The sequence below is a fragment of the Podarcis liolepis genome, assembly GCF_965112155.1.
Source record: "Podarcis liolepis genome assembly, chromosome: 1".
In the NCBI taxonomy this organism is placed as follows: domain Eukaryota; kingdom Metazoa; phylum Chordata; class Lepidosauria; order Squamata; family Lacertidae; genus Podarcis; species Podarcis liolepis.
The window spans coordinates 11,053,349-11,071,443 of record NC_139554.1 but is presented as its reverse complement, the minus strand read 5'-3'; the positions used below and the strand labels follow the sequence as shown (position 1 = coordinate 11,071,443).

The following is an 18,095-nucleotide window of genomic DNA, read 5'->3' as shown; positions in this document are numbered from 1 at the left end:
TACCTTGGGTTACATACGCTTCGGGTTACAGACTCCGCTAACCCAGAAATAGTGCTTCAGGTTAAGAACTTTGCTTCAGGATGAGAACAGAAATCGTGCTCCGGTGGCGCAGCAGCAGCAGGAGGCCCCATTAGCTGAAGTGGTGCTTCAGGTTAAGAACAGTTTCAGGTTAAGTACGGACCTCCGGAACAAATTAAGTACCATATTTTTTGCACCATAACACTCACTTTTTTCCTCCTAGAAAGTAAGGGGAAATGTCTGTGCGTGTTATGGAGGAAATGCCTACGGGTGGCATGCCTACAGATTTTCCTCCTCTAAAAACTACGTGCGTATTATGGTTGGGTGCGTGTTATAGAGCGAAAAATACGGTACTTAACCCGAGGTACCACTGTAATTATGTGCCAATCAAGAATTGTGTGTTTTAAATACAATTTTTCAGTGAATTTTATGAACTGCCCAATTCTCTGCAGCTGTTTTCATTTTTCTCCCAATTTTGGGAAGGGGGTGACTAGAATCGACACCAAGAAGGCTCAGGGTCACTCCTTGCATTGCCCACTACTATGTCTGCAGGAGTTTTGGTTAGCATCTAGAGATGGTGCAATGCCTATGGACCGACACTGTGTAGGTCTGAGCAGCTGCAAACTCCCAAGTTCACCCGGATTGACATCATATTTAACTGACAGCTCCAGAAAACAATCCCAGAGCCTTTATTACTTACCGCAAATGTTATGTGCAGGTACTGCTATATGACAACTCCAGCAATCCTGAATGAATGACTCTTATCTTGATGGCAGCCCCAGGAACATGTCGCAGCTAAATGTGGCCCCCTAGGCCACTCTTTGGCCCTCAGGACCCTCCCTTAGGTCCTGACCTATCCCCAGGTAACAACCCCTACCAGAACCTTTTGCATTCCCCCAAGTGTTTAACTGGAACAATGCCTATTGGTCGCCTATATCGGCAGGTGTAGAAACCTCTCGATTATTTGCACCCACTTTTGTCTCTGGCCCTGCCCACCTCCACATGTGGCCCCTTCCTATGTGGAGACATGGCCCTCAGCTTGAAAACGTTCTCCATCCTTGATCTCTGGTGACCTCCCAGGAAAAAAAACACCACTCTTCTGGGGACTTTCCACAGGCTTCCTGAACTTCAAATGGCTTGAGGGATATACTCTTTCCTGAAATAAATGGGTAGGCATGATTCATTCTTGCACTTGTGCAAGAGTAACCTATGTGGACCTAAGGAAAACTATGGAGTAGATGGAGCCCTTGCATTTGAAAACCATTAAGCGCCAAAGCAGTGCCCTAGTTTGCTGGATCGCCTCAGAAACACTCCAGCCAATCTTTTTTATCATTCCAGTAGTGTTTAGTTCTGCGTGCCACAGTTTAAGAGGGATATTGACGAGCTGGAAAATGTGCAGAGGAGGGTGACCGAAAAGATCAAGGGTCTAGAAACCAAGGCTTAGGAGGAACAGTTTAATTACTCCTTGAATTTTAAAAAAGCCTCTTTAAATATATATACCGTATTTTTTGCACCATAACACTCACTTTTTTCCTCCTAGAAAGTAAGGGGAAATGTCTGTGCGTGTTATGGAGGAAATGCCTACGGGTGGCATGCCTACGGATTTTCCTCCTCTAAAAACTACATGCGTGTTATGGTCGGGTGCGTGTTATAGAGCGAAAAATACGGTATATATTAAGGCTCAAGTTTGCAGCCTTTCGGCCTAGGAAATGTACTGCACCTCCATTATTCCATTATCATTTTGGTTGCCCTCTCCTGCAGCTCTAAAATATCCTTGGTTCAGGTACGGCAACCAGAATTGCATATTGCATTCCAAGAACTGACCGCGTCACAGATTTGTATAACAGCATTAGGAGTCTTATTTCCCTTACACCACCTGATATTTGACGATAGTTTTAATCTGTACTCAGTGAGATTTGCTGCTTTTTGGTTTCCCTTTGGAAGATCAAGTGAGCTCCAAGTCTCTGAAAACGAAACATTTATTTTGAGCAAAAACTGTGCCGGAAAGGCTCTAGAAAGTTAACGCTTTTCTAAATGAACACTGAAGTTTTGCTAATATGGCTCTTAAGGCCTCTGCAAGACCTCCGATAAAAACGGCTCACTTGCCAATTTCAGCGTATGCATCCTTCATTCACTGTTCTGTAAATTGATCCCGGTTCAACAACTCGCCTCTAACAGCAACTTAACCAAAAGCAATTTAGCGGGTGTTAAATTTGATTAACGTAGGGCTTCTTCAAGCATTTGGCAATAATGGGAATCGAACAACTTGGTTCTAAGTAAGGGAAATAAATGGACATTGGAAAGAAGAGGTGGCTCCTTGCTCTCCTAGCTCTACTACGCAGAACAAGCCATTAACACGTCACCATGCAGCAAAGGCCCCACCCTTCCAAAAATCCTTTTTTTACGTACATGATACATTCCTCTCGCCGACATGCAAAATTAAGCTAATCGCAGCGAGTACTGCAATTTAACTCGGGGTTTCATCCGATGTCTTTCATGTTGAGTTCAAATATTGTAGGACTTCCCCCTTCCTATGGCATTAATACTGGATTAACCTGTAAGGCTAGGACAGGTAGGTTTGGCACCTGATGCAGAAAATTCAGCCAAGCCACTTAAACAGCAGGTCCCTTGCACCTTTTCCTTAGTGTTCAGAATCCGCTACAGTACTTGTGGAAGTCTGACGGCAGGGCCTGGCCAAAGACCACCAGGGAGCTCCGGCGACCCTGTCATAGAAAACTGTTTTGTTTATTTTGCTCCAGAGCCATCTCATTCACAAGCTGCTCGATGGACGACTGGATGGCCGCCTTCACAAGGGAGGCAGCCGTTTCCATCAGAAGCACCTCGTATTGTTCTGAAGCCCAGGACTCCTGGTCATTGGCACCCAAAGGCGGCTGGGCCTGCGGACACGTCTTGCCTTCCCTCCCTGACCTGGAATCGGGGCCTTTGCTGGTCTTCTTCTTTGCTTTCTGCTTGCTGGCTTGCGGAAAGGAAAACGTTTCGCAGCTATAGCTGGCTTCCTCTTCCTCTTCCTCCTGGAAGGCCTCCGCTTCTGTGATCATGATCACAATGCCCGCCCCAGGCATCGCAAGCTTGTTTTTGTCGGATTCCGCTTCCTGGACGGGACAATTTGGCTCCTGTGAAGCCTCGTCTTCGGACACAGGCAGACTGCAATGCAGCAACACTTCAACCGAATCGCCTTCCTTGGCACCATCCATCTCCGGCACAACATCCTCCCCAGATTGTTCCAACTCAGCCTCTTTGGCAGGCGAGTTCTTGGAGTCTTCTCCTTCTAAGACGTTGGGTTGGCTTTCTGGCAGGTCCTGGGCAAGCAGGGAGCCCACCTCTCCCTCAAAATCAAACCTCTCATTTCTCCCTTCTTCAGGTTCCCCATAGAGGCTTCCGTGATGCAGCTGGAAGAGTTGCTTCTCCTGTTCTGTTTCCAGGACTGTTTCGGAGTGGATAATTTCTGACTGAGCCGTAAAGTCTGTGTATTGGTCGGGACCGGGACTCATCTCTGAAAAAGCGTCCTCTCTCCTGGCCAGAGCCACTTCTTCAGAGTTGTTTACAACCCCCCGGTCCCCCTCGTTTTCAAGGGCATCCCTGGGGGATTGGTCAGCGTTCAGAGGACCAGACATAGACACAGACTCCGGTTCACTGTTCCTTTTGTTATCCAGAATGCTCGCCCCTTCGCTGGCTTTCTCGCCGTGATCCCCCTCCTCTGTTATTTCAGCCTGGCAGGACTTTTTGCTTCTACAGAACCTTAGGCAGGGAATTTTATGGTTGGAGCTGGTGCGCTCCTTTGCGCCAGAATTTTCCACGTTCGTCTCCAGCTGCACACGGGAACCAGACTGCGCTTGTTTCTTCAAAGCGGATTTGGACCTCCTCCTCAGTGTCACAAGCCGCTTGAAGGACAACCAAGCCCCTCCTGACGTCCACGGTGGATCTGAAGCCTCCATTTGACTTTGCCCAGAGTTGGAGAGCTGGTTTGTAGCCTTTCGGGTTACAGATTCACGATCCTCGTCTTTCTCTGTTGCGTAGGACTTCTTCCTTTTCTTAAAGCAAATCGCGGAGGCCTTTTGGGCCGGGCTCTCGTGTGGAAGGAAAGGCTTTTCCGCATTTGAGGCTTCCGGTTCTTGCATACTCTCTGTCTGAATTTCTTTCGTTGCATCCTCCATTCTTAAATCCCTGTCCCTTAGCTATCGTTTCACAGGGAAGACATCCTTATGGCAGATCCACGCCACAAGCGTATCAGTTTTATAGCAGTTGGAATTGTAGTTTGGGAAGTGTACTGACAAAATCCTTAGAACCACAATTCCCTGCAGAGAGGAGACGACTGTTGAGTTCCTTTGCATCTGCAGCGCTAATATGCTGTTATCAAACTCAACAAACCATCCCGAGATGTCTTCTCACGACCTCAAGATGACCTATCTATTTTATTCTATTTTTTTACAAAAACATCTTTTGATGGACACCTGAAGGCAGGTTTCTCTTTCGCTTAGTGCTTTTGTTTTTTAAAAGAGTGAGGTTTTTCTTTTTTTGACAGCAGGGTGTTTTGACCCCCCTCCGTGTCTCTTACTGAAGAACTCTCTCTCTGACGCCTGTGAGCATCAATTTTAATCATCTCTCGGTGCGATGGGCGATACTCTTTCATCAGAAGCTTGGCGCTTTAATAGTTTAAAATAGATTTTGGATAATCACAGAGACTGGCCCTGCTCCATTAACGACAGCCCCGGGAGACAACATCCACTTGCAGATATACGTGCCTTTTCCCAATCAGGGGTTTTGCATGCAAGCGACTACAAAGAAGGCCATCTTCATAAAGTGGTTCAGGGAGAGACATCCCTGTGTCCTTCCAAGTCTGCTTCTGATTGCCTTTTGGTCCATTTTCCAATTAGCATCCCTCGGGTTATAAAAAGCAACAACTTTCCTCATTGATGGGACTGCTTTGTAGGCACCTGCAAGGGGGGGGGAGAGAGAAATGGGGGAAAGTAATATTGCACTGTACTCAGGGTGCCCACACAAATTAATGCTCCCAAAAAATCAGATTGCTTTGCAGGGAGAAGTGCTTTATTTTATTTTTTATTTATTTTTAACCACCTCTGAAGGCAGGTATTGGGTTTGACTGTAGGGGCCCCAAGTTTACATCTCTATTGAATATAGCCATAAACAGAAAATACAGTGGAGGAGAGCAGTGTTAGAAACTCAGATATACAGTTGTACCTTGGAAGTCGAATGGAAACCGTTGCGGAAGTTCATTCGACTTCCAAAACGTTCGGAAACCAAAGTGCGGCTTCTGATTGGCGGCAGGAAGCTTCTGCAGCGATTCAGAAGCCGCGGAAGCCCCGTCGGATGTTTGGTTTCCAAAAATAGTTCGCAAACCAGAATAGTTACTTCCGGGTTTGCGACGCCTGGGAGCCAAAACGTTTGAGAACGAAGCTGTTCGAAAACCAAGGTACAACTGTATAAGCAAAGCATCCAAAGGCATTAAACCAAAGTTACAGTGGCCAAAATGGAATGTCCAGTTGCCATTTTGATGATCAGTTAAACACCAGCCTAGTTCAGATGACTTATCTTGTGGAGAATTGCTTCAAACCCCGACTCCAGCTTCCAACAGATATAAAAACATAATAAAGCATCAAACCTTAAAAACAAGGCTGCCTTCAGATGTCTTCTAAAAGTCACATACAGTAGACCCTCAAGTTATGGACTGCTCTGGATACATAACTTTTGGGTTACAAATGCTGCAAACCCGGAAGTGTATACTTCCGCGTTTTGCCATGCGCACATGTGCTCTGCGCATTGCGTGCACAGAAGCGGCGCTTCTGCCTACAGACTTTTCGGGATGCGGACGGACCCCTGGAACAAATTTAATTCGTATCCGGTGGGTCCACTGTAGTCGTTTATCTGTTTTATATTTGACAGAAGGGCCTTTCACAAGGCGGGCACCACTACCGAGAAGGCCCTCTGCAGCAGAGAGGACGAGTCATCCCCACCATCAACAAACTCCTGAAGAAAGCTCAGGTTCTGCAAAAAAAATATATGCCCTGGTGCCGTGGACAGGAAGGGTAGTCTACTTCGTGGGAACCCAAGCCCCATTTACGACACAAACGTCATAAAGGCGCTTTCTTGCTAGCACCCACGGCTTTCTGCTTCTGCGCTGCACGAGGGAAGCTTATTTATAGTCTTGCCTTCCCTTTCCATAGCAACTGCAGCATAAATTGCCAAGCACATGTCTTCAGCATTTCGCGGGTGCTACCTACGGGCGAAGCCCTTCAACCGCAAATGCCATTGCAATACTTCTAAAAGTGGGTGGGAGGAAGGAGGGAGGGAGGGAGTTTTCCGCCGAGCACCAAAGCCAAACATCCGATTACTCACTCTAAGAGCTTTCGTTGAGATCACTGTGCCCTTACAAATAATTTGTGATAGCAACAGTACAGGCGTCTCCCCACTTGTGCGGAGGGTTAGATTCCCGGGTTCTGCATGTATACATGAAATGGAAACACCATTGGGTTCAGCGGTGGGTGGAATCAAATAATAACAATTCCCGGATGCCCACCTCATCCCCCCCTTCACTTATTATTATTATTTTTAAAAAATTGAAAGCACATTGCAAGAGGAAAAGTCACTCTTAAAAAAAAAAGGTAAAAGACTTCTGGGAAAGATTTTAATGAATTTTTAAAAAATGATGAAATATACATTTATGAAGAAACCAGAGGCCTTTCTCCTTGGAATAATAGGTTCTGAATTGCCCAAAAGAGATGTAAAAGTATTTTTGTATGCCACAACTGCTGCACGGATTTTAATAGCCAAAGAATGGAAAACACAAGAATTACCAACAGTAGAAGAATGGCAGATGAAGATGATGGACTTTATGGAGCTGGCTGATCTCACCGGGAGAATCTGCGACCAGAAAGAAGAAGAATATCAAGAAGACTGGAAGAAATTTAAAGACCATTTGAATAAATATTGTAATATTAAAGATTTGTAATTACTTGAAAGAACTAATTAGGCCTAGGGTTAAATTAGGATTAAATAAATAAATAAGAAACAGAAAGATAAGAAAAGTTAGGAAATTTGATTATAACCGGAATATTGTTATATGGAATATTGATATTGGAAACTGCTACATTCAATTACAAGGAAATTCAGTTGGAAGAGATTAGAGGAAGTCAAGTAATATGTTTATGAAGTTGGAGTTTAACTAATTAATATTTAAGTCTTATTGTATTTATGTATGTGGTGGTATATGGGAGGTTTGTAATATTTAATTTTCTCTATTATCTTTTTTCTTTTCTTTTATTATTGTTTTTTCTTTTTCTGTTATGATTAAGTTATGTCTTTGTATGAAATTTAATAAATATTATTGGGGGGACTTTTTAAATTATAGAACTGTAGAGTTGGAAGTACAGTGGTGCCTCGCAAGACGAAAGGAATCCGTTCTGTGATTCTCTTCGTCTAGCGGTTTTTTCGTCATGCGAAGCAAGCCCATTGACGGATTAGCGGATTAGCGCTATTAGCGGCTTATCGGATCAGCTGATAAGCAGCTTAGCGGCTTAGAAAAGGGGGGGGGGAAACCCGCAGGAACTCGCAAGACATTTTCGTCTTGCGAAGCAAGCCCATAGGAGATTCGTTTTGCGAAGCACCTCCAAAACGGAAAACTCTTTCGTCTAGCGAGTTTTCCGTCTTGCGAGGCATTCGTCTTGCGGGGCACCACTGTAATCTCAAGCCGCCATCTAGTCCAACCCCCTGGAATGCAGAAATAAAGGGAGCTAAGCCTTTGGTACACCCACCTCAAACGCTGGTTTAGAGCAGCTGTTTTAACAGCTGTCTAACAGCCAGAGGACCCCTGGCCCACTGGCAGAACACATGCTTGGCATGTAGAGTACCTCAGCTTCCACACCTGATGCCTCTAGTTGAAGGGCTCTATGGGAGCTGTTGAAGCTCAACATCAAAAAACGAAGATCATGGCCACTGGTCCCATCACCTCCTGGCAAATAGAAGGGGAAGAAATGGAGGCAGTGAGAGATTTTACTTTCTTGGGCTACATGATCCCTGCAGATGGTGACAGCAGCCACGAAATTAAAAGACGCCTGCTTCTTGGGAGAAAGGTGATGGCAAACCTAGATAGCATCTTAAAAAGCAGAGACATCACCTTGCCAACAAAGGTCCGTATAGTTAAAGCTATGGTTTTCCCAGTAGTGATGTACGGAAGTGAGAGCTGGACCATCAAGAAGGCTGATCGCCGAAGAATTGATGCTTTTGAATTCTGGTGCTGAAGGAGACTCGTGAGAGTCCCATGGACTGCAAGAAGATCAAACCTCTCCATTCTGAAGGAAATCAGCCCTGAGTGCTCACTGGAAGGACAGATCCTGAAGCTGAGGCTCCAATACTTTGGCCACCTCCGGAGAAGAGATACTCCCTGGAAAAGACCCTGATGTTGGGAAAGATGGAGGGCACAAGGAGAAGGGGACGACAGAGGATGAGATGGTTGGACAGTGTTCTCAAAGCTACCAGCATGAGTTTGACCAAACTGCGGGAGGCAGTGGAAGACAGGAGTGCCTGGCGTGCTCTGGTCCATGGGGACACGACTAAACGACTAAACAACAACAACATGAGAGCTGTTTGGGTAAGGATCCTGCGCCTCAGTCCTCTCTCAGGGAGCAGAGAGGGCTGTGGCAGATGGGACCATGGTCTGGCGATATCTGACACTCTCTTGGGACTACAACTCCCATCATCCTTGCCCGTTGGCAAGGCCTGATGGGAGTCTGGAGGACAACAATATCCACGTTGTGGGTGGCTGCAGTAAAACAAGATGCCCCATCTAAACATTCCTCCTGCCTTCAGGTCAACGCAAGATCGCGCCAGTGGACTCCAATGATAGCTGCGCACATTCGCTAGCGGTGACTTAGAGGAGCTTCAACATTAAGAGCTGTCCATCCTTGGAGGTTTTTGAGCAGAGGTTGGATGGTTATCTGTACTGGATGCTTTAGCTGAGATTCCTACATTGCAGGGGGTTGGACTAGATGATCGCTATGGGTCCCTTCCAACCAGGGTGAATTTGAAATGTTTAACCACATCTTAAGTGCTGGTTAAACACCAACTATTAAGGTGATACCAGAAAGAACGAGTCTTTCTGTTAAAAAAAGAAGAAGATTTAAATCAAGTCTTACTGGCTAATGATTTAAATCACTAGTCAGTAAGACGATTTAAATCTTTTTTTTTTTTTTAACAGAAAGACTCATTCTTGCTGGTATCACCTTAATATTTACAACCAGCTGAAGGTTTCATTTTTGGAATAATAAATTTTCAGAGTTGTTTTTACAGTTCTATCAAAAATTACTGATTTGGTGATACTCTTAGAAATACATAGACCGATAATGATGAAATTATGGTGAGGTTTAATAAGTGAACTGTTTATATTTTGACAACTGTTCTGCTGTACTTTATTGGAACGAGAAAAATAATTATTTCCTTCATAACAATTTATTTAACTAAAACAATAACATTATAGCATATGTATCCATGCTTGTTAACTGATGTGGCTGAACATTTTTTTAAAACAACTTAGACTGAGTTTTAGCACACATGAAAAACTTAAAACAAATCCTTATTTCCTGATGAATAGCTTTTGCACTATAATGTAACTTAAACAGAAAATCTTTAGAAAGATATTTCCTCCCAAAGCATTTTATTTTAAAAATCTGATTTAAATTTTAAAAATCTGATTTAAATTTAAAAATCTGATTTAAATTAAAAAAATCTGATTTAAATAAAAAAAATCCATTAGTTTGGTTTAAAAACAAACAAAAAAACTTGATTTTTATCCACCCTGCTTCCAGCTCTACGACACTATGATTCTATGAAGATTTGCTGTGACAGAAGTTCATCTGTCTATGACTTCCTTTCTGTAAAAAACCAAGTCCGTTTGGAAAGTCCATGCAATCAATTATATATGTGTAGTTTGTGCCTGAAAAAGATTTCAGCCCTGGACTAGTTTGTGGCGAGCCACCAATGACCTGAAGCTTGTTGTGCTGTATAAACCTAAATATTATTACTACCTGTATTTCCACCCTCTGCTTAGGTAAAAGGTAAAGGACCCCTGGACGGCTAAGTCCAGTCAAAGGCGACTCTGGGGTTGCAGCACTCATCATGCTTTTCAGGCCGAGGGAGCCGGCATTTGTCCACAGACAGCTTTCCAATTCTTATGGCCAGCATGATTAAACTGCTTCTGGCGAAACCAAACACTGCGATGGAAGTCAGAGTGCATGGAAATGCTGTTTACCTTCCCGCCAGAGCAGTACCTATTTATCTACTTGCACTGATGTGCTTTCGAACTGCTAGGTTGGCAGGAGCTGGGACAAAGCAACCGGAGCTCACTCCATCACGGGGACTCAAACCGCCGACCTTCTGATCAGCAAGCCCAAGAGGCTCAGTGGTTTAGACCACAGCGCCACCCACATCCCCCAACGTACCTTTACAACAAACCTTGGAGGTAGGCTGGTGACTGGCTCAAGGTCACCCAGTCCTGGCTTAATGGGGATTTGAACCTGCCTCTCTCCTCCTCCTCCTCCCTCGCTCTACAGACCGAGTCTGGTACAGTGGTACCTCGGGTTACATACACTTCAGGTTACATACGCTTCAGGTTAGACTCCACTAACCCAGAAATAGTGCTTCAGGTTAAGAACTTTGCTTCAGGATGAGAACAGAAATCGTGCTCCGGCGGCGTGGCAGCAGCAGGAGGCCCCATTAGCTAAAGTGGTGCTTCAGGTTAAGAACAGTTTCAGGTTAAGTACAGACCTCCGGAACGAGTTAAGTACCGTATTTTTCGCACCATAGGACGCACTTTTCCCCTACTAAAAACCAAGGGGAAATGTGTGTGCGTCCTATGGAACGAATGCAGGGGGGAGGCAGGCGGGAAAAGCCCCCAAGAGCCGCACACAAGCTTCGTGCGCTCTTGCGGGCTTTTCTCCAGGAGGGAGAAGGGACTGACTGGCCGCATCAGTCCCTTCTCCCACCTCCCAGAAAAGCCAGGAGAAGCCATGCAGCCCTTTTAAAGTGCGCGCGGCTTCTGCAGGTTTTGCGGGAGGTGGGGGAATCCCCCCACCTCCCAGGAAAGGCAGGAGAAGCCGTGCAGCCCTTTTAAAGGGCGCGCGGCTTCTGCCGGTTTTGCGGGAGGTGGGGGAATCCCCCCACCTCCCAGAAAAGCCAGGAGAAGCTGCAATCTCTTTAAAGGGTTTGCACGGCTTCTGCGGGCTTTTGGGAGAGGTGAGGGAATCCCCCCACCTCCCAGTAAAGCCAGAAAAGCCCTGTGCAGCCCCTCCGGCAAGGAGAGGCTGCACGGGGCTATGGATTCTTTAGCCCCACGCAGCCTCTCCCGGGAGGGAGAGGCTGCACGGGGCTAAAGGGGAAGCCAAAACAGCGAGCAGAATCCATCCCGTTCGCTGCCTTGGCTTGATCCATAGCTGCACGCAACCCCTCCGGCAGGGAGAGGTTGTGTGCAGCCTGTACGCTGCTCTTTGGGGCTGCGGGGGGAAAAAATATTTTTTTCTTGAATTCCCCCCCTAAAAACTGGGTGCGCCCTATGGTCCGGTGCGCCCTATGGTGCGAAAAATACGGTACTTAACCTGAGGTACCACTGTATTCTAACAACCACGTCTAGCTCTAAAGAGGCACCATATGAAACCAATTACCGTATTTTTCGCTCTATAAGACACACCAGACCGTAAGACGCACCTAGTTCTTGGAAGAGGAAAACAAGAAAAAAAAATTCTGAATCCCATAAGCCAGGACAGCTAGCGGGATCGCTGCGCAGCGATCATGCTGGCTGTCCTGGCTTATGGGATAGCTGCGCGCAGCCTCTACCAGGCAAGGGGAGCCTTCATCCCCTGCCCGGGAGAGGATGTGCATGGCTAAGGCTCCCCCAAGAGCCACGCTCCCTGTAAAGAGCTCGTGGAATGTGTGTGTGGCTCTTGGGGGCCCTTCTCCCTCCTCGGGGAAAAGGCCCGAAGAGCCGCACACACCCTCCACGCGGCTCTTTAAAGGGAGCGCTGAGCAGAGCCTCCCGCCTGCATTCGCTCCATAAGACGCACACGCATTCCCCCTTACTTTTTAGGAAGGGGAACGTGCGTCTTATAGAGCGAAAAATACGGTACGTATACTCGGCGGGATTCACCTCCATTGGCAGGTGCCCTGTGGAAAGACTTCTGCTCTCAAAACCAGGCTCCCCCCCCCTCCCTTTGAAATTCACTCTTTTGGTGGGGGGGAGAATGCCCAGGACAGCACTGGCAAGGTGGAATGCTTGTAAAAGCCGGAACCAGCGCAACAACGCAGCGCTGAATTCCACCCGCTCTATTTTAATGGTGCCACATGGGAAGATAGTATTTGAGCAAGCCGCAACTCTGTTAGAATGGCAAAGTTCAAGCCTATTCCCAGAAGAAGGAACCTGTGTTCTAGAGCAAGCCGGCCGAGCTGTGATAGCAGCTCTCGACGCCGTCGAACTCGGACTTGTTAAGATCAGAAACACGAGAAAGTTTGCAAGGAAAAGAGAGCGCGAGAAAAAGATGCAAGGTCCATGCCTACGTATTAGCAGACATTGACGACAGCTTCCACTGGTGATCAGCATGTGCAATGGGACAAACCCGAAGACCACTGGTGAAACTTGTACACCATTCTGATGCAGTACGTCCCCGTCACTCGCAGTGAGAGCCAGTTCACAGAGCCACCAAGCGCAGAGGAATCTAGCAATGTAAATGCGTGTGTGAACCAAAAAGGTGAGATTCGTGGCTGAATGGAGGATTTGAACCCTGGTCTCCCAGGTCCTAGTCTGACACTGCATTATTAAAGGTGCCCAATGTTAAAAAGCAGAGACAACACCTTGCCAACAAAGGTCCGTATAGTTAAAGCTATGGTTTTCCCAGTAGTGATGTAAGGAAGTGAGAGCTGGACCATCAAGAAGGCTGATCGCCGAAGAATTGATGCTTTTGAGTTATGGTGCTAGAGGAGACTCTTGAGAGTCCCATGGACTGCAAGAAGATCAAACCTATCCATTCTGAAGGAAATCAGCCCCGAGTGCTCACTGGAAGGACAGATCCTGAAGCTGAGGCTCCAAGACTTTGGCCACCTCATGAGAAGAGAAGACTCCCTGGAAAAGACCCTGATGTTGGGAGAGATGGAGGGTACAAGGTGAAGGGGACGATGAAGGACAAGATGTTTGGACAGTGTTCTCGAAGCTACCAGCATGAGTCTGACCAAGTGGAAGACAGGAGTGCCTGGCATGCTCTGGTCCATGGGGTCACAAAGAGTCGGACACGACTAAACAACAACAATGTTAAGTACCTCCACCCATTCTACACGACCACTGGAGAAGTTCTTTGCATGTCTTGATCGGAACTCGGTACACGGAGCCAGCTGCAAAAAAAAAGCAGCCAGCGGCAGAGAAGAAAGCCAGAGCACAGAATGAAGCCATATAGTGCAAAGAACATTTTTAGCGGTCCTTGAACTGAGAGAAAGGGGGAGTTGCAGTGACAGCCATTATCGTATATATTTCTGCAAGAACAACCCCAGGGTGAAAGAAATGTTAGCCGATCCTACTACCTCGTTATCTGATTACATTGGTATTTATTTGCAAATGAATGAATGAGGTGTTTTTTTAGAAAGGGGTATTGAAAACAGTTAAAACAAATTACAGTCACAGGAATAGGGTGGAAACAGGTGTTAAAGATCAGGATAAAAAATGATTTCCACCTGTCACATCAAGTTCCACTGAAAAAATTCTTTCCTCTATTCAAGAAAAACGGGGGGGGGGGCATTCTAAGCAGCTACCTGCCAGGCACCACAATATGGGTGTATTATATATATATATATATGTATGTATAATATATAATTGACACCCGGTTAAGCCAGATAACCTTTTAAATCAGTTAGCCAAACCCTGCAAAACACAAGCTGCCTTGTGCAATTCTAATGTATATAATAAAAGCATGCAAATTTGATTTGCAAAAATCTGACGCCGCTCACAAGAGCGACAAGCCCCGACAAGGTAGTTTCTGTACTGCAAACCCAGCATTTTTGCAGGAATCCATTAAGCGGGATTTTTTAATTTTATTTTAAAGATACATCGTAAAGGTATCCCCGGATACCTGCAGTCAGAACTGCTGACTCTCGATTCACAGAAAGTGTGCCAGTCTACAATTCCACCTGTTCTTCAGACAAAGGACTGAAGCTGCCCAGCACTGACTCCGGGAACCAGCAAGACCTTTCCAAACCACCGTGCAAGAGATCCCCGAGGCACCCATTCTACAGACAAGTCACTGAGGCTGAGAAGGAACCCTTTGCCCCAAGGGACCATGCTCAGGTTGGCCGCGTGAAGATTTGCACATCTCCCTTTTGCAAAATTTGTATGCCGCTTAATCGTCGAGATCTCTAACAAGCGGCTTACGCGGAGGTCCAGCCCTGGGCTATGCACCGCTCTCTCTTTTTTAATCACTCCCCCCACCCCCCCATACTGCCTATCATTTAAGGGGAACCTGCAACTACCTGCACCTCGTTGCTGGCGCTCAGGCGATCCTCATCCCGGCTGCGGAGCCTGGGAGCGGGCGCGCCTTGCAGCTTCGAGGGGCGCCTCTCTTTGCAGAGCAAGCGGGCGCGCTGCCCTTGTGCAGCTGCAAAAGCCTCGCGCTTGCAAGGCGCCCGGCGCGCACATCCTCACCGCCAAGCCCCCAGCGCGCACGCTGCTGCTGCTGCACGCCGCGCGCTCCCCCTCGTTGCACCGGTGGAGGCTGCCTGCGGCTGCTCGCCCGTCCCGCCCCTCTTCCTCCCGGGCGCTTGGCACTCCCGGGCCGCCGTGCGCGATGCACCCCCGGACATTTGCTGCAGCTGCTGCCCGCTGGATTCCGCGCTTGCTGCCTCGGTGCTCGCCTGCCTGCCTGGCCGCCCGCTCCGGATCTGCATCCCTCTCCCGCCTTGGCAATGCGCAACCGCTTCCCCGGGGCGATCGCTTACCCCGCCAGGCTCACCTTGCGCTCCGGCCGCCGCGCCTCGCCCGCGCTGCCGTCCTGCCCGCCTGCCTGCCCGCCGCTCGCACTCCTCTCCTGCCGCGGCGCCGCCGAGATCCGCCCACTGGACGGCCGCGGGGAGGGGAGAGGAGGCGGGGAGCCGTCCTTCGGGCGCCCCCTCGGCGCGCCACGGCGAAGCTCCCCGCCCAGGATCAGGTCGCGGCAAATGCAGGGGAAAAGTGCCGCCCACCCCCGGTCCTTAATTCGGATTAACAGACGCCGGGTCGGCTCCCCCGCCAAGAAACTAGCGTATAGGTGACGAACCAGACCTACGTGCCCTGGAAAAATGCAGGTGTCGCTGCTGCGTGGAAAGATGGAAACGTTTCCCATAACGCATGTCCTGCAAACGCGCGCTTCTCTTACGCATAGTGCAGCAAGGGCGCAGGTTCACACGTTCGCACGGGCGTCGGTTGTTTTCTCTGAGGCCGCTGGAGGGAAGTGCTGTGTGTCCGTTTGAAGCCCCCATATGGCTCTCCGGGGTCTGGGCGGAGAGCCTTTCCCATGGTCTCATACCGGATCCTTTGTAAAAAAAAAGCAAAACTATTTCTTCCGAGGATCGAACCTGACACCTTCTCCACGCAGAGATAGCGCCTTCCCCTTCCCTCAAACATGGGCGTGTTTGTGATGGTTCAGGGTATGAGCACTGCCTCCCTTGTGTCAGAGCAATAATTGCCCCATTCACATCTACAAGTTACCGTCTTTTCATCAACTGGCAAACACGAATGTGTGAACCAGCCTTTATACTGCAGCCAGGTTACTACAATATTCATTCAATTTATATACCTCCCTTTATCCAAAGGTCCCAGGGCGGTGTACAACATTAATAACGTAATTTACTCAGCGTAATAATGAAAACATAATACACATCATAATAACCATGTAATCATAATAACAGTCTCTCGCACATTTAACAGGCCATAGATTATTCAGTAACCGAAGGCCTGGGTAAAGAGGAATATTTTCACCTCTGGGGAGAGTGTTCCATAGTTGGGGAGCCACTGCAGAAAAGGCCCCGTCTCATGCTGCCACCCTCCAGAGACCTCTCAAGGAGGTGGGGATATAGAGATTACAAACTCAGTGTTCGGGTTGGTTCAAATGGAGACAGACGTTCCTTAAGGTATTGAGCTCCTGAGCTGTGTAAGTCTTTATAGGTCAAAACCAGCGCTTTGAACTGGACCCGGAAACTAATTGGCAGCCAGTGCTCTATCCCATGACCGCCCACTGTATTTGTTTGAGACAAGTCTGGGTACCTGTCCTGTTATTCTTCACCTCCAGGCGTTTTCCCACACCTGCAGTGGTGCCCTCTTGATTTTGCAGACTCCCAACAGCCACCAGAATCCTTGTCTACTGGGCATGCTGGCCAGGGCTGATGGGGTTTGTAGTCCTCAACATCTGGACATCATCAGACTGGAGGAGGCTGGTTTAGAACATCCATGAGGTCAAGGATGCGGAGCCTGTGGCCCTGCAGGTGTTGTGGGACTCCAGCTCCCATCTGCTCCAACCAGGAAACCCCGGTGACCAGGGCTAATGGGAGATGTGACTTACACAAGCATTTGGGGATTCTGATGGGGTGTTTATGAACAAGAGGCACATGGGGCTCGTCAACCTGGGAAGGTAGCCCATCGAGGAGAAGGAAGACTCTGATCCTAAACCTCCGCTGCCTTGGGGGACATATTGGAGAGACGAAAAGGCTAAGGATTAAACCCTCCACAAATCCAGAATGGAGTCCCTAAGATGGATGGATGGTGCCTCGTGTGTCTCCTTCCTGCAACTGCTACAGCCAAGCTGGTGCCAAACATACTGCTCTGCTTTCCTTTGGACCACACCACGAGCGCTGAGAGGCAGGTCTTGTCCTTTGGGCAGCCCAGGACTCCCTAAATATACACTGCCCAGGCTTGTGCCCCAAACTGGTCTCCTAACGCAGCAGTTTGACTTCACCCCGAGGCACACTCCATTGTCAACAACATAAGAAGCCCTGCTGGATCTGGCTAAAGGTTAATATTGTTTTATAGCATGGGTAGGCAAACTAAGGCCTGGGGGCCGGATCCAGCCCACTTGCCTTCTAAATCCGGCCCGTGGACAGTCTGGGAATCAGCGTGTTTTTACATGAGTAGAATGTGTCCTTTTATTTAAAATGCATCTCTGGGTTATTTGTGGGGCATAGGAATTCGTTAATTCCCGCCCACCCACTCCAATATAGTCCGGCCCCCGACAAGGTCTGAGGGACCGTGGACTGGCCCCCTGCTGAAAAAGTTTGCTGACCCCTGTGTTATAGATTATAAATGCTGAATTGATTTGTTAATAATATAATATGGCTTATTGTTTAAGTTGTTGCTTTGTGCTTTATAGATTGCAATTGTTTTACTGATGATTTAGTTTATTCTGTATTATGACGTTCTGTTATGTTCTAGCTAGCGTGTTATTGTTATTTATTGCTTGTAAGCCACTTTGAGACCCATTTGAATGGAAATCAGCATATAAATGTAATAAATCGAAGCACCACCAACTGGCATTCAGAGTCTTCCTTCCTCTCACACGGGAGATAGAACGCCGCCATCTTGGCTTAGGCCTTTATGCTCATGCAGTAGCAGCTGGTCCAGTCTGAACGTTATCAAAGGAATCCAATTTGTCTTGGCTGTCTTCCCACACATGGGAAACGAGTACAAGAGGCCAGGCCTGCACAGATGCAGCTGGTGATTGCAATACTAATGTCTTCAGACTGGTTGATATGCTAAGGGTTCCCCCACCATTGCGACTCACGCAAACATTGGGGATGCATTCCAGATTAAACCCTTTAATGAAAACACCAGCTTTATCAAGCTGAATGCCAAAGTCGGCCATTCAGCAGGGCGATCCTAGCCTGAAGGAAGAGAATATTTTGTAGAATCACAGACTTGTAGAGGTGGAAGGAACCCCAAGAGTCATCTATTCCAACCCCCTGCAATGCAGGAAATGTGGGGTGTTAAGTTGTGGGCGAACATATCAGACAACACAGCGATTCTTCCAAAGCAGCTCTTTATTTGT

The 18,095-nt window shown here is 47.6% G+C and overlaps 1 protein-coding gene across 5 annotated transcripts; it reads right to left on the bottom strand.

The window, feature by feature from the left end:
• Positions 1 to 1,979: 1,979 nt before the first annotated feature.
• Positions 1,980 to 15,687, bottom strand: AKAP5 (A-kinase anchoring protein 5). 5 transcript variants are annotated; one of them, XM_083519081.1, is made up of 2 exons: positions 15,435 to 15,687; positions 1,980 to 4,973 (listed from the first exon to the last, which is right to left on the bottom strand). In XM_083519081.1, exon 2 carries the CDS (start codon positions 4,191 to 4,193, stop codon positions 2,745 to 2,747), a length of 1,449 nt encoding a protein of 482 aa, XP_083375207.1. In that variant the 5' UTR covers positions 4,194 to 4,973; positions 15,435 to 15,687; the 3' UTR covers positions 1,980 to 2,744. The 5 variants fall into 5 exon arrangements, with proteins under 5 accessions (XP_083375207.1, XP_083375204.1, XP_083375208.1 ...); XM_083519078.1 differs by lacking the exon at positions 15,435 to 15,687 and adding an exon at positions 15,033 to 15,320; XM_083519082.1 differs by lacking the exon at positions 15,435 to 15,687 and adding an exon at positions 14,554 to 14,852.
• Positions 15,688 to 18,095: the final 2,408 nt, after the last annotated feature.